Source organism: Coregonus lavaretus, assembly GCF_964263955.1.
Source record: "Coregonus lavaretus genome assembly, chromosome: 17".
NCBI classification, from domain to species: Eukaryota; Metazoa; Chordata; class Actinopteri; order Salmoniformes; family Salmonidae; genus Coregonus; species Coregonus lavaretus.
Genome location: NC_140004.1, coordinates 40,087,258 through 40,104,365, shown reverse-complemented (window position 1 = coordinate 40,104,365; position 17,108 = coordinate 40,087,258). Strand labels below are relative to the sequence as shown.

At 40.2% G+C, this 17,108-nt stretch overlaps 1 protein-coding gene across 1 annotated transcript; it reads right to left on the bottom strand.

Moving 5' to 3' along the window:
* Positions 1-1,910: 1,910 nt before the first annotated feature.
* Positions 1,911-17,081, bottom strand: hscb (HscB mitochondrial iron-sulfur cluster cochaperone). The gene is made up of 6 exons (XM_084180593.1): positions 16,639-17,081; positions 10,808-10,904; positions 4,123-4,212; positions 3,550-3,694; positions 3,279-3,326; positions 1,911-3,143 (listed from the first exon to the last, which is right to left on the bottom strand). The coding sequence occupies exons 1-6, from the start codon at positions 16,992-16,994 to the stop codon at positions 3,049-3,051; spliced, it is 831 nt and encodes a 276-aa protein (XP_084036719.1). The 5' UTR covers positions 16,995-17,081; the 3' UTR covers positions 1,911-3,048.
* Positions 17,082-17,108: the final 27 nt, after the last annotated feature.

Here is a 17,108-nt window from a genome sequence, read left to right as displayed (position 1 = left end):
ACACCTGTCAGGTGGATGGATTATCTTGGCAAAGGAGAAATGCTCACTAACAGGGATGTAAATACATTTGTGAACAACATTTGAGATAAATAAGCCTTTTGTGCGTAAAGGAAAATGTCTGGGATCTTTTACATCAGTTCATGAAACATGGGACCAACACTTTACATGTTGCGTTTATATTTTTGTTCATTGTATGTGTAGCTCTAACATTTCCTCTCATTTCTCCACTTAAACTAAGTGTGCAAGGTTGATTTAAAGTATTTGACGTGACCAGGACATGAGTGTGTCCTAACAGGGTGATGACACAAAGTAACCAGTAGTGGTTGTAGTTCTGGGGCCTGACCAGGTTGCACAGCTAACTGGTCATTCTGGGTAAGCTGCAGTGACAAGGGCAGTGTCCTTCCTGTATGACTGGCAGGGTATTCAGGTCTGTGTGGTGATCAGTTTCCATTTCTACAATAGTTTGGTGCAGCCACTCAGCAGATGCAGCTTTCATGCCAACGAGACCCATTTACTAACTGGAATGTTATCTCAGCCTGAATGATGCTGGGGATACTCCAGCAGTGGAATGGTTGGTTGTCTGGTTGTGAAGGAGAGACTGTGAAAGGGCTGTCACAAACAGACCTGCCCTTAGATCTTTCCAAAATCGAATTCACCTGTGGTTGGAGTTTTTTATGTTGAATGTGGCAAAAATAATACATGTCACGTCCTACATATTCCTTTATATTCCTTTGGAAGTCGGGTAGGATTATTATTTGGCCAATATTTATTGTGGGTGGTTGGCTGTGATTACGGTCTGGGGCATGCCCAGCATGAGATGAGGAGAGTGACAGAACCTGTGAGGGTGACCTCAGGTTACCTAGAGTTTAGGTCATAGACTAAGCGTTGGTTATGAGGGACCCTCAGTCGAGCACCATGTTATGAGGAACATTGCACAGCTCCACACACGTATACATCTGAAGACGATCCCTGGGCTTTGATTGACAGTAAAGGTCAGGCATGGTGCACAAAGACCACTATCTCTCAGGTATCCCACTGGTTCTGGGAATTAAGCCATACGTTTCCTGACCGGTAAAACTGAATGTTTTTTTAACATGCTGAGAACGGAAGTGAAAATGTTTTGGTTGCAGGGAGGTTCTGAGAACATTTTACTATGGTTCCCTGAAAGTTTTCCTGGAAAGTTGTATTAACTTTCTGAGAATGGAAATTATAGGTTATTTGAAGTTAATTAAATAAAGTTCTGACAATGTTTTAATAATACTTTTAATAACACTGCTAGCTTAGTTTAACTGTTTTGTACTCCAAGCACAGATAGGACACATGGAAATTCATTTATTTATTATTGTGGCACGGCTTCTGTTCTCTATCCATGGAATTAGTCCACCGCGCCACCAGGATGGAGCTAGCATGCCATGTTTTTTAAACTCATACATCATTTTAGTCTATTCAAACAGACCGCATTTCAAAGGAAACAAGCACTCATTAAGATCAGGTGTGGCCAATTAGTGGGCTAGGCCAACACACAAGATCGAGGATAGAGTTTTGTTGATGCTGAGAACGGAATGTACGTTTTTAAATAACATTCTTAGAACATTCTCTGACGTTACTAACATTTTTGTGTGGATTTTATGTAAAGCTTTCTTAACGTTCTCAGAACAAATATGAGAACATGACTTTAAATAGAATCATGAGGAAACCTGTAGGAAACATTATGATGAAGTACTGACATTTCCACAGAAGAACGTTGTTTCTTAACATTCTCTGAACTATTTGAGAACATTCCCAATGTCAAACCAGTTGGAGAACGTTCCTAGAACATTACTAACATTTAAATGAAATGTAACCATGGTTGAACTTTTAGGAAACGTTCTGTTAAAGTAATGAAATACCAAGAAAATACATTTATTTTGTCAAGTTCCTTCAATGTGCTGAGAATGTTCCAAAGCCAAGCAACCATCCTGCACCATTCCCAGAATGTTGTGGGAAGGTTGTATGCAAAATAACCATAGGACAACCACGCTCTCACCAAGCTCTGAGAAGCATATGGTTCTCAGAATGATCTATGCTAGCTGGATATTAAACTGAGTTCCATAAATGCATGATGAATAAACAAAAGGGGGAAAATGGAAGCTTGATTTTCACTTTTTCAATCCACTGCAGATAAAAAAATGTTTTAACAAATTGTATGGGAGTGATCTCTAATTGACACCGTGACTGGCACAACTTGCCGTTCTTCTTGAACTAACAATTACAATGATGAAAGAGCCGAGGCCCTACTGAACAGGCAGCTTAATCATTATTCAATAGCGCCCGTCTGATTATCATAACATTAATGTTACATACATGTGGCATACATGAATAATGCACAATCTCCTTTCTAATTCTGTGAAGGGCATCCTCTTGGTTCAGATAGAGAGATATGAGCTGCTATTCTTCATCCTGTATTTTCAAGGTAGTATGTCTCCCTCTACAGGTTACGAGGGGCATATTCTCAACTAATATTTCCCAGTGACTCAACCAGAGGACATATTAATCACATGCTGCACTGACAGGCAGGATGATCATGTAAATGTTGTTTTCGGCATTTCAATCAGTGCAATTACATGTCTGTTTTTGTCATATTAAATGTATTCAGTTCAAATACACCATCCTGACCCTCCAATGTCGTTAATACTGTATTATTTACAAATATTTCAGGGGAGATCGTGGGAGTTGAAGGCTTATCAGTAAAGGCTGATTTTGGATCAAACTGGATAATGTAACTGTCTTTTTAACTGACCAACTACACATACAAATAGGCTTATCAGTAAAGGCTGTCGTGTTTTGATTTGGATCAAACTGGATAATGTAACTCTTTTTAACTGACCAACTACACACACAAAAAGGATGGCAATGTGTATTCAGTAAATATTTCACATTTATTTGTATACCTGAAACTTGCATGCGAATACATCTTTAAAATGTTCTATTAAAATGTGGTATTGTATTTTTGAAAGTCTCAACAACCTTAAAATGACCCTGGAAGCATCAAAAGGAAGTCAACACAGTTTACATTAGCTCTGAAAGTTTTTCCTTCACCTTCTCTTCAATGTTCGCAAAGTATTTCATTTGGGCGAGAAGTGCTTTGGCAGCTTGAAGCTCTCCTGTTGAAAAGAAATAGACATAGAGCAAAAGTTGAACCATGTGACTCACTAGTGCAACAGAAAGCATCTCAGAAGACTGAAGACGGAGGAGGGAGAGTAACATAACACTTTGGTATCTGAGATGGTGCAACATACCTTTGTGCAAGGATGCATCTATTTGTTCAGTCAAGTCTTTCAATTTCTCTGCAAGTAAAAGGAGGAAAAAAGCTTGAACACATTTTGCATTTAGGTGACATATGGTACAATTTCCCTCAAAAAAAATCACATCCGTGAGCATATCAAAATCATTACAAAAAAATACAAATAACACTGATCCATTTCGTTAAACTCACATCCTGCCGATTCAAATCAACGCACTCAAAAACAAAAAAAGTAGGCTGAGTAAAATGACTTTTTCAACCCACACCTTTCATAGAGGCGCCTATCTTATCAGACTCTTCTTTGCTCTGTGCCTCTTCCAGTGCTTGGTTGATCTCCATCAACTCCATAAGGAACAGGGGATCAGCCCCCGCATCAGTCCCCTCCTCTATCCCCATGCCATTCAGCTCCAGCTGAAACAGAAGCAGGAAGTCACTTAAAAAAAAGTTTTTTTTACATTGAAGGGAACACAACATTCCACCAGGTTGTCACATATAGCAGGAGGTCATATAAAAAGACTGACTCAAACTATCCATTTTCTGACATTGAAGGAAACAACATACTGTTTCACTGACTGTCTGGGATGCTAGAAAAACAAACAAGTACAGTCGGCTTTGTGCTGCCGATGGCTCCTAGGGGCTCTGGGCTAGGTTACTCTCAAACACTGTGACAAATGTCTGTTGTTAAAAGAGTTATGCTACGTTAATACTATTTGATTGATTGAATTGGTTTGAAAAAAGGGACTGTTAAGAAAAACTGTGGTACATTCATTCAAAGTGTGTCTATATAAAAGCACCACAGTTAAATAATAAAATACCTTTTAAAAGGACATCAAACTCACCATGTAAAGGCCACGACTCAAAGGCTTGAGCAGGGTCCTGTAAGCTTTGTTCACTAGGGCTGACTGGTATTCAGAGTACTCTTGTTCTTTCTGACAAAAGAAATTAGACCACTTTAACTTACAAGTAAAGATTCGGTAAACTAGTACATTGATCACTGTACTGTAGTTAGTCTACATGCCCAGACTGACATCACATAATGGTAACTTACAGTCACCTCCAAAATTAATTGGCACCCTTGACAAAGATGAACAAAAAAGACTGTATGAAATAAATAATAAAAATACTGAGTTATATTGTTAAGGTCAATGGAATCAGGAACTTTACCCAGTACCAGGACATTTTAGCCAAAAGCCTGGTTGTCTCTGCCAGGAGGCTGAAACTTGCCCGCAAGTGGATCTTCCAGCAAGACAATAACCCCAAGCACACATCAAAATCCACAAAGAAATGGTTAATTGACCATAAAATCTACATTTTGCAATGGCCATCTGAGTTTCTGGACTTAAACCACATTGAAAACATTTGGTTTTACTTGAAGAGAGCAGTCCATAAGCGCAGACGAAGGATATCAAGGATCTGGAAAGATTCTGTATGGAGGAATGGCCTAAGATTTTATTTAGATTTATTAGGAGCCAATGGCAACAGCTAGTCTTACTGGGGTCTACATAAAGAAAATGACATTATAGACTAAAGACTTTACAATTTTACATACTTTCAAAAACATTAACATGTAGTGTGTTACACATGCATGTCAGTACATACACACAACAAGTACAGTGGGGAAAAAAAGTATTTAGTCAGCCACCAATTGTGCAAGTTCTCCCACTTAAAAAGATGAGAGAGGCCTGTAATTTTCATCATAGGTACACGTCAACTATGACAGACAAATTGAGATTTTTTTTCTCCAGAAAATCACATTGTAGGATTTTTAATGAATTTATTTGCAAATTATGGTGGAAAATAAGTATTTGGTCACCTACAAACAAGCAAGATTTCTGGCTCTCACAGACCTGTAACTTCTTCTTTAAGAGGCTCCTCTGTCCTCCACTCGTTACCTGTAATAATGGCACCTGTTTGAACTTGTTATCAGTATAAAAGACACCTGTCCACAACCTCAAACAGTCACACTCCAAACTCCACTATGGCCAAGACCAAAGAGCTGTCAAAGGACACCAGAAACAAAATTGTAGACCTGCACCAGGCTGGGAAGACTGAATCTGCAATAGGTAAGCAGCTTGGTTTGAAGAAATCAACTGTGGGAGCAATTATTAGGAAATGGAAGACATACAAGACCACTGATAATCTCCCTCGATCTGGGGCTCCACGCAAGATCTCACCCCGTGGGGTCAAAATGATCACAAGAACGGTGAGCAAAAATCCCAGAACCACACGGGGGGACCTAGTGAATGACCTGCAGAGAGCTGGGACCAAAGTAACAAAGCCTACCATCAGTAACACACTACGCCGCCAGGGACTCAAATCCTGCAGTGCCAGACATGTCCCCCTGCTTAAGCCAGTACATGTCCAGGCCCGTCTGAAGTTTGCTAGAGTGCATTTGGATGATCCAGAAGAGGATTGGGAGAATGTCATATGGTCAGATGAAACCAAAATATAACTTTTTGGTAAAAACTCAACTCGTCGTGTTTGGAGGACAAAGAATGCTGAGTTGCATCCAAAGAACACCATACCTACTGTGAAGCATGGGGGTGGAAACATCATGCTTTGGGGCTGTTTTTCTGCAAAGGGACCAGGACGACTGATCCGTGTAAAGGAAAGAATGAATGGGGCCATGTATCGTGAGATTTTGAGTGAAAACCTCCTTCCATCAGCAAGGGCATTGAAGATGAAACGTAGCTGGGACTTTCAGCATGACAATGATCCCAAACACACCGCCCGGGCAACGAAGGAGTGGCTTCATAAGAAGCATTTCAAGGTCCTGGAGTGGCCTAGCCAGTCTCCAGATCTCAACCCCATAGAAAATCTTTGGAGGGAGTTGAAAGTCCGTGTTGCCCAGCGACAGCCCCAAAACATCACTGCTCTAGAGGAGATCTGCATGGAGGAATGGGCCAAAATACCAGCAACAGTGTGTGAAAACCTTGTGAAGACTTACAGAAAACGTTTGATCTGTGTCATTGCCAACAAAGGGTATATAACAAAGTATTGAGAAACTTTTGTTATTGACCAAATACTTAATTTTCCACCATAATTTGCAAATAAATTCATTAAAAATCCTACAATGTGATTTTCTGGAGAAAGAAAATCTCATTTTGTCTGCCATAGTTGACGTGTACCTATGATGAAAATTACAGGCCTCTCTCATCTTTTTAAGTGGGAGAACATGCACAATTGGTGGCTGACTAAATACTTTTTTTCCCCCACTGTAGGTCACATGGGGGAGAGGCGTTGTGCTGTGAAGTGTTGCTTTATTTGTTTTTTGAAACCAGGTTTGCTTTGAATTTGTTCTGGACCTGGGGACTGTGAAAAGACCTCTGGTGGGATAAGTGTGTGTGTGTCAGTGCTGTGTGTAAGTTGACTGCAAATAATTAGTAATTTACAACACATTAATGTTTCTTATAGAAAAAAGAAGTGACGCAGTCTTTCCTCAACTTTTATCCAAGAGAGACTGGCACAATGATTACAAAGAAGAGCAAGACTTAACTGCAGCTTAACTAGGTATTTCTTTGCAGCACTTGACCATATGGCTGGACAATAATCAAGATGAGATAACACTAGAGCCTGCAGGACTTGCTTTGTGGAATGTGGTGTCAAAAAAGCAGAGCATCTCTTTACTACGGACAGACCACTCCCCATCTTTACAACCATTGAATCTATACGTTTTGACCATGATAGAATACAATCTAAGGTAACGCCAAGTAATTTGGTCTCCTCAACTTGTTCAACAGCCACACCATTCATTACCAGATTCAGCTGAGGTGTAGAACTTAGGGAATGCTTTGTACCAAATACAATGCTCTTAGTTTTAGTGATGTTCAGGACAAGTTTATTACTGGCCACCCATTCCAAAACACACTGCAACTCTTTGATCTAAGATCCTTCCCAATGTGTTCTCCAATCGTAGAAAACATTTTAGAAAAAGGGTCAGTGTCGTTATCCTCATAAAATATTACTCGTTAAACAAAATCCCTTTCTCTGAGCAAATTGTACTAGTATAAAATAATATAATAGTTAAAAAGAAATGTAGCATACAATATAGCTGAGTATTTGTATTATTTATTTGATCCAGTCTTTTTTACTCATCTTTATCAAGGGTACCAATCATTTGGGATGTGACTGTATAAAGGGAAAATTGGACATCAGACAGACAAAAATAAACTCAAACACATTTAACACATCTTACCTCAAACTGTCAAACTGTCACACATTTGGGAAAGACCATGTCACCATGGGAATTACATTACAAGTTATTTCACACATTGCCACCTCTTCGATTCAGAGGGGTTGGGTTAAATGCAGAAGACACATTTCGGTTGAATGCATTCAGTTGTACAACAGACTTCCCTTTCCCTCTATATCAATTTATCTTTAAATATGACTCATTTCACAAAAAGCCAAACCCTGGGTGATAATTAGATTTCTCGACAGATCTTGACACTTTACAATTGGAAGCGGGTTGGGATGTGTCTGGATCCATCAGGAGACAGGTACAAGTGAGACGGTGGATACCAACTTAGGCTGCATCCAAAATGGCACCCTATTCCCTATACCAATATTTTGGAGGAAAAAAAGTAGTGCACTATAAAGTGAATAGGGTGCCATGTCGGACGCAGATTTGGAGATGGCTGGCAGGCAGAGAGCGTTTGCAACTGTCAGGTCCTTCAAACCCAGGCAGGATCAATAGCCTTCAGTGGTGGCCAGAGGGGCTGTCATGTCAGCAGTATGGCCTTTGTCTTTACCTGGATGCCTCAAATGCAACAGGAGCATCCTGGAAACCTTGTAATTGTAAGTAATGAGCATTACCCCCTGGAGGACTGAGAGTCAAATTAGGGGAACGTAGCCAGGGGTGCTGATTAATAATACAATTTGAAAGTAATGATTTGGTTGTGGTGGAGGAATCCTTGGCAGCATGTTGTTGCTTTCAGTCCCATTGCGCAACAGTATAAGGTCAGCTAATTAGGTGATAACTGTCTAGTCCCATTGTGCAACAGTATAAGGTCAGCTAATTAGGTGATAACTGTCTAGTCCCATTGTGCAACATTATAAGGTCAGCTAATTAGGTGATAACTGTCTAGTCCCATTGTGCAACAGTATAAGGTCAGCTAATTAGGTGATAACTGTCTAGTCCCATTGAAGTATGGTGGGATTATTTCCATTATATAATTATCCCAGCCTATCTAGATTATATCATTATCCCATGATATTACAGGGTCTAAAATGGTTTGAAGTGTGAAATGCAAGCACCCATTCCCAGTATTGTCCATTCCTAGTATTGTCCATTCCCAGTATTGTCCATTCCCAGTATTGTCCATTCCTAGTATTGTCCATTCCTAGTATTGTCCATTCCTAGTATTGTCCATTTCTAGTATTGTCAAGGCCTAATCACCAATTTTCAAAACCACTATCCAAACATTAGCCTTCATGAAAGTCCCCAGCCTTTTCTCTTATCCCAGCCTTATCATTTTGCAAAACTAAGGATGGGCACGATTATTCTAATATCTGAACGGACATTAGTATTCCATTAGCCTATTTCCGAGAGTATTCATTTTGAGAAAATATTTATTTATAGGGCTATTTTAAATAAAAAGTATAAAATGTAATTAAATGATGTATGTGACGTTGCTATATACAAGGATAGACCATGACATTCAACAGTTTTATAAAACAACAGTTTTTATGAGCGTGTCCCATAAAAAGACACATGTAGCTTGTTCTTGTTATTGTCGGTCAATCGAAGCTGCACTAGTGTCAGGGGCTCCATGTGTAGCCCTTGATCATGACTCTCAGTTCCATTACATTACACTACACATAAAAGTCATTGGACGAAGGCGTCTTCTGTACAGGGGAGTTTTGTTAAGAGCCCCGATGCTCGGTCTGAACATTAACACGCATCGCTTGCGATACGGTTTTGGAAGCATAAGGACCTTATCTTTCATATCAGCAAGAAATAATTTTCCAAAAACAAAAGGTTAAATTGATACACACCTTTATAGGGTTAGTGTTCCCACACTGCCATATTTTCATGTTACAGCGTTTGTTTCCGGAAAACAGACGGAAGACAGAATGGACTACCTGTGCTAATTAGCTATCTGCATCTCCAAACACCTGTGTGAAAACGGAAGACAGACACCACAAACGTGTTGTCACATAAAAATACTGTTGGCTGCAACTGTGTTAAAACAGTGTACAGTAAGTGTGTATTTTACATTTGTGAAAATATTTTTGAAGTGATATGAAAGTAAAAGGATTTATGTTTCAAGAAACATACCGCAATTGAGAATCGATTCACATTTAGATGGAGTATTTGGCTGTTTTGGCTTCCAGAGGCAGTTTGCCTTTAAACAGAACATGTAAGGTCCTTGGACTATAAGGAGTAACGTTAGGCTCCTTTAGTAACGGTAGGCTCCATTATTGGCCTACTCCATGTGTAGGAAGTGAAGTGGGAGATTCATTATTATTTTTAATTTTTTTACCCCCTTTATCTCCCCCAATTTCGTGATATTACGATCTTGTCTCATCGATGCAACTCCCCAACATGCTCGGGAGAGGCAAAGGTCGAGTCATGCATCCTCCGAAACTTGACCCTCCACCCCACGCTTCTTAACACCCGCTCGCTTAACCCGGAAGCCAGCTGCACCAATGTGTCGGAGGAAACACAGTTCAACTGACGACCGAAGTCTGCTTGCAAGCGCCCGGCCCGTCACAAGCAGTCGCTAGAGCGTGATGAGCCAAGTAAACCCTCCCCTTCCCCGGACGACGCTGGGCCAATTAGCCGCTGTAGTGTAGCCACAACACTGCGATGCAGTGCCTTAGACCGCTGCGCCACTCGGGAGGCCCTGAAGTGGGTGATTTCTAATCAATGCAAAATGGAATTACAATTACGGAATTAAGTTGGCTATATGAGAAGGAATAGGCTAAATTGATCAACCAACAGGTAGGCTGTTGTTTAATATGAATGGAGTTGCTGTAGATAAGAACAGGGAGCACAGCAAAATATCCTCAATTAGCCTTGCTAACTAGCTAGCTGGCTAACTTAGCTGGACAGTGTAGCTAGCAAGCTTCTTTACATCGATTTGATGGTCTTCACTAGTTACCACATCCACAAAGTTATACACCCAGCCTATTTCAAAAATGTATCTGCATAAAACGTGATTTTAAACCTAACCTTAGCACTAATATTAACCACACTGTTAACCTTATGCCTAACCTTAAATTAATTTTTACGATATAGCCAATTCTAACTTTGTGGCTGTGGTAACTAGTAATGATAACCCGATTATTTGACAAGCAGAGAGTGCACCGCTTCACCTGAGTCGTGCGAGCAAGTCCCCATTGAAGTTTTTAAAGTTTAAAACACATGTATTTTGACTATCTGGATATCACCCCCAAAATTGTATGATATTATTCGAATAGTGAAATCATTAAAAATGCCCATCCCTACTCAAAACCCCAACCCAAGTGGTCCCAGCCTTATTGCTGTCAACTGACAAGCCCTGAGCCCTCCATCCATACCGCAGTTTTCTGGCTGAAGTTGTCAGGGTGAAGAGACCGCTGGAGCTTCAAGTATGTTTTCTGCAGCCTCTGGGTATCCAGTGCAAAGGTCTGGTCACTTAAAAGAAGCAATGACAGAGGTTAAGCATCCATTGCACTGTAGGCTACTTTAGGGTAAATCTATACTTTGTTTTTTAACTGATTGTGATTCATACCCATTGACTTATTCCACATTTTGTTGTGTTACAGCCTGAATTCAAAATGGATTAAATACACATTTTTTCTCACTCCATAATGACAAAGTGCAAACATGTTTTTAGAAATGTTTGGAAATGTATTGAAAATGAAATACAGATATATCTCATTTACATACAGTTGAAGTCGGAAGTTTACATACACTTAGGTTGGAGTCATTAAAACTTGTTTTTCAACCACTCCACAAATTTCTTCTTAACAAACTATAGTTTTGGCAAGTCGGTTAGGACATCTACTTTGTGCATAACACAAGTAATTTTTCCAACAATTGTTTACAGACAGATTATTTCATTTATAATTCACTGTATCACAATTCCAGTGGGTCACAGGTTTACATACACTAAGTTGACAGTGCCTTTAAACAGCTTGGAAAATTCCAGAAAATGATGTAATGGTTTTAGAAGCTTCTGATAGGCTAATTGACATCATTTCAGTCAACTGGAGGTGAACCTGTAGATGTATTTCAAGGCCTACCTTCAAACTCAGTGCCTCTTTGCTTGACATCATGGGAAAATCAAAGGAAATCAGCCAAGACCTCAGAAAAAGAATTGTAGACCTCCACAAGTCTGGTTCATCCTTGGGAGCAATTTCCAAACGCCTGAAGGTACCACGTTTATCTGTACAAACAATAGTACACAAGTATAAACACCATGGGACCACGCAGCCGTCATACCGCTCAGGAAGGAGACGCGTTCTGTCTCCTAGAGATGAACGTACTTTGGTGCGAAAAGTACAAATCAATACCAGAACAACAGCAAAGGACCTTGTGAAGATGCTGGAGGAAACAGGTACAAAAGTATCTCTATCCACAGTAAAACGAGTCCTATATCGACATAGCCTGAAAGACCGCTCAGCAAAGAAGAAGCCACTGCTCCAAAACCGCCATAAAAAAGCCAGACTACGATTTACAACTGCACATGGGGACAAAGATCGTCCTCTGGTCTGATGAAACAAAAATAGAACTGTTTGGCCATAATGACCATCGTTATGTTTTCAGGAAAAAGGGAGTAACTTGCAAGCCGAAGAACACCATCCCAACCGTGAAGCACGGGTGTGGCAGCATCATGCTGTGGGGGTGCTTTGCTGCAGGAGGGACTGGTGCACTTCACAAAATAGATGGCATCATGCGAAGGAAAATTATGTGGATGTATTGAAGCAACATCTCAAGACATCAGTCAGGAAGTTAAAGCTTGGTCGCAAATGGGTCTTCCAAATGGACAATGACCCCAAGCACACTTCCAAAGTTGTGGCAAAATGACTTAAGGACAACAAAGTCAAGGTATTGGAGTGGCCATCACAAAGCCCTGACCTCAATTCTATAGAACATTTGTGGGCAGAACTGAAAAAGCATGTGCGAGCAAGGACGCCTACAAACCTGACTCAGTTACCCCAGCTCTGTCAGGAGGAATGGGCCAAAATTCAACTTACTGTGGGAAGCTTGTGGAAGGCTACCCAAAACGTTTGACCCAAGTTAAAGAATTTAAAGGCAATGCTACCAAATACTAATTGAGTGTATGTAAACTTCTGATGTGATGAAATAAATAAAAGCTGAAATAAATCATTCTCTCTATTATTATTCTGACATTTCACATTCTTAAAATAAAGTGGTGATCCTGACTGACCTAAGACAGGGAATTTTTACAATGATTAAATGTCAGGAATTGTGAAAAACTGAGTTGAAATGTATTTGGCTAAGGTGTATGTAAACTTCAGACTTCAACTGTAGGTATTCACACCCCTGAGTCAATACATGTTAGAATCACCTTTGGCAACGATTACAGATATGAGTCTTTCTGGGTAAGTCTCTAAGAGCTTTTCACACCTGTATTGTACAATATTTGCACAACTCCAGTGTACGTATATTTGGTCTTGTGCTTTAGGCTATTGTCCTGCTGAAAGGTGAATTTGTCTCCCAGTGTCTGTTGGTAAACAGACTGAACCAGGTTTTCCTCTTGGATTTTGCCTGTGCTTAGCACTATTCTGTTTGTAAAATAAAATAAAAAATAAAATCCCTAATCCTTGCCGATGACATACACCATGCCCATAACATGATCCACCATGATTTAAAATATGAAGAGTGGTACTCAGTGATGTGTTGGATTTGCCCCAAACATAACACTTTCTATTCAGGACATAAAGTTCATTTCTTTGCCAAATGTTTAGCAGTTTTATTTTAGTGCCTTATTGCAAACAGGATGCATGTTTTGGATGTTTTTATTCTGTACAGGCTTCCTTCTTTTCACTCTGTCAATTAGGTTAGTATTGTGGAGTAACTACAGTTTTGTTGATCCATCCTCAGTTTTCTCCTATCACAGCCATTAAATTCTTTGGGCTCATTGTGAAATCCCTGAGCGGTTTCCTTCCTCTCTGGCAACTGAGTTAGGAAGGATGCCACTATCTTTGTAGTGACTGGGTGTTTTGACACACCATCCAAAGTGTAATTAATAACTTCACCATGCTCAAAGGGATATTCAATGTATGCTCTTTTTATTTTTATCCATCTACCAATACTGTAGGTCCCCTTTGCGAGTCATTGGAAAACCTCCCTGGTCTTTGTGGTTGAATCTGTTTGAAATTCACTGTTCAATTGAGGGACCTTACAGATAATTATATGTTTGGGGTACAGAGATGAGGTAGTCATTCAAAAATCATGTTAAACACTACAGTCGTGGTCAAAGGTTTTGAGAATGACAAGTATTGGTCTTCACATAGTTCGCTGCTTCAGTGTTATGAGATATTTTTGTCAGATGTTACTATGGTATACTGAAGTATAATTACAAGCATTCCATAAGTGTCAAAGGCGTTTATTGACAATTACATTAAGTTTATGCAAAGAGTCAATATTTGCAGTGTTGACCCTTCTTTTTCAAGACCTCTGCAATCCGCCCTGGCATGCTGTCAATTAACTTCTGGGCCACATCCTGACTGATGGCAGCCCATTCTTGCATAATCAATGTTGGAGTTTGTGGGTTTTTGTTTGTCCACCCGCCTCTTGAGGATCGACCACAAGTTCTCAATGGGATTAAGGTCTGGGGAGTTTCCTGGCCATGGACCCAAAATGTCGATGTTTTGTTCCCCGAGCCACTTATTATCACTTTTGCCTTATGGCAAGGTGCTCCATCATGCTGGAAAAGGCATTGGTCGTCACCAAACTGTTCTTGGATGGTTGGGAGAACTTGCTCTCGGAGGATGTGTTGGTACCATTCTTTATTCATGGCTGTGTTCTTAGGCAAAAATGTGAGTGAGCCCACTCCCTTGGCTGAGAAGCAACCCCACACATGAATGGTCTCAGGATGCTTTACTGTTGGCATGACACAGGACTGATGGTGGCGCTCACCTTGTCTTCTCCGGACAAGGTGTTTTCCGGATGCCCCAAACAATCGGAAAGGGGATTCATCAGAGAAAATGACTTTACCCCAGTCCTCAGCAGTCAAATCCCGGTACCTTTTGCAGAATATCAGTCTGTCCCTGATGTTTTTCCTGGAGAGAAGTGGCTTCTTTGCTGCCCTTCTTGACACAAGGCCATCCTCCAAAAGTCTTCGCTTCACTGTGCGTGCAGATGCACTCACAACTGCCTGCTGCCATTCCTGAGCAAGCTCTGCACTGGTGGTGCCCCGATCCCGCAGCAGAATCAACTTTAGGAGACGGTCCTGGCGATTGTTTGACTTTCTTGGGCACCCTGACGCCTTCTTCATAACAATTGAACCTCTCTCCTTTAAGTTCTTGATGATCCGATAAATGGTTGATTTAGGTGCAATCTTACTAGCAGCGATATCCTTGCCTGTGAAGCCCTTTTTGTGCAAAGCAATGATGACAGCACATGTTTCCTTGCAGGTAACCATGGTTAACAGAGGAAGAACAATGACTTCAAGCACCACCCTCCTTTTACAGCTTCCAGTCTGTTATTCTAACTCAATCAGCATGACAGAGTGATCTCCAGCCTTGTCCTCGTCAACACTCTCACCTGTGTTAACGAGAGAATCACTGACATGATGGCAGCTGGACCTTTTGTGGCAGGGCTGAAATGCAGTGGAAATGTTTTATTGGGATTAAGTTCATTTTCATGGCAAAGAGGGACTTTGTAATTAATTGCAATTCATCTGATCACTCTTCATGACTTTCTGGAGTATATGCAAATTGCCATCATCAAAACTGAGGCAGCAGACTTTGTGAAAATTAGCATCCTGACTGGTTGCATCACCGCCTGGTATGGCAACTGCTTGGCCTCCGACCGCAAGGCACTACAGAGGGTAGAGCGTACGGCCCAGTACATCACTGGGGCCAAGCTTCCTGCCATCCAGGACCTCTATACCAGGCGGTTTTGAGAGGAAGGCCCTCAAAATTGTCAAAGACTCCAGCCACCCTAGTCATAGACTACCGGAGTGCCAAGTTTAGGTCCAAAAGACTTCTCAACAGCTTCTACCCCCAAGCCATAAGACTCCTGAACAGCTAATCATGGCTACCCGGACTATTTTCACTGTTGTATACGGCGCATGTGGCCAATACAATTTGATTTGATTTATTTGTGTCATTCTCAAAACTTTAGACCATGACTGTATTATTGCACACAGAGTGAGTCCATGCTATTATTATATGACTTGTTAAGCAAATGTTTACTCCTGAACTTATTTAGGCTTGCCATAACAAAGGGGTTGAATACATATTGACTCAAGACATTTCATCTTTTCATTTTTAACAGTGGTGGAAAATGTACTCAATTGTCATACTTGAGTACAAGTAAAGTTACCTTGTCCAAGTAAAGTTACCTTAATAGAAAATGACTCAGGTAAATGTCACCCAGTAAAATACTACTTGAGTAAAAGTTAAAAAGTATTTGGTTTTAAATATACTTAAGGATCAAAAGTAAATGCAATTGCTAAAATATACTTAAGTATCAAAAGTAAAAGTATAATTATTTTCAAATTCCTTATATTGGCACAATTTTTGTTTTACATTTATGTATAGTCAGGGGCACACTCCAACACCATTTGCAAATAAAGCATTTGTGTTGAGTGAGTCTGCCAGATCAGAAACAGTAGAGATGACCAGGGATGTTTTCTTGATTAGTGTGTGAATTAGACCATTTTCCTGTCCTGCTAAGCATTCAAAATGTAACGAGTACTTTTGGGTGTCAGGGAAAATGTATGGAGTAAAAAGTACATAATTTTCTTTAGGAATTTAGTGAAGTAAAAGTAAAAGTTGTCACACCACTGATTTTTAATTATTTTGTAAAGATTTCTAAAACCATAATACCACTTTGACATTATGGGGTATTGTATGTAGGCCAGTGACACACAATCTCAATTTAATTCATTTTAAATTCATGCTGTAACACAAAAAATAACAAATAATAATAATAATAATTGTAAAGTGGTTATCCCACTGGCTATAAGGTGAATGCACCAATTTGTAAATCGCTCTGGATAAGAGCGTCTGATAAATGACGTAAATGTAAATGTAATGGGTGTAAATACTTTCTGAAGGCACTGTTTGTGATGAGTGCATACAAACTAGTGAATACAAACTAAATTAATAATAACAATAATCGGTAGCCTAATGTGTGTAAACATTTAAATTGAAAACGTCATATCACTCACCAGTCCATAATCTGGAAGTAGGATGCCACCTCATCTGGAGGCTGGACAAAATTACAAGATAAACAGAAGAAGGCCGGAGTTTGTTCGAGAGACTGGCCACAGTTCCAACAGTGTAGCTTCACAGAGGCCGTGCAGAAAGTCCTTTGCAGTGAACTGACATGTTTTACTGTACTTTCGTTCAGTAATCTGAAGCCTGTGTGCCTCATTGTGCCCTTACTGCTGAAGGTGATAGAGTTGTTGCATAGCGTTGCACAAGAGGAAGCCTTTGATAAGCATTGCCTGATCGCTAATAACTTCGGTGAATGCTGAAGAGTCTGAGATATGCAAACAAGTCGTAAATTATTCAGTGACAGCATTGTTGACAGCTGAAAGGTGAAAGCATAGGTTAGTTGTCTGAATGTTTATAATAATGGAGCACTTCCTGGAGTTTCTTCTTCTACGGTGTGATAAGCGACAAAAAGCGCACTACT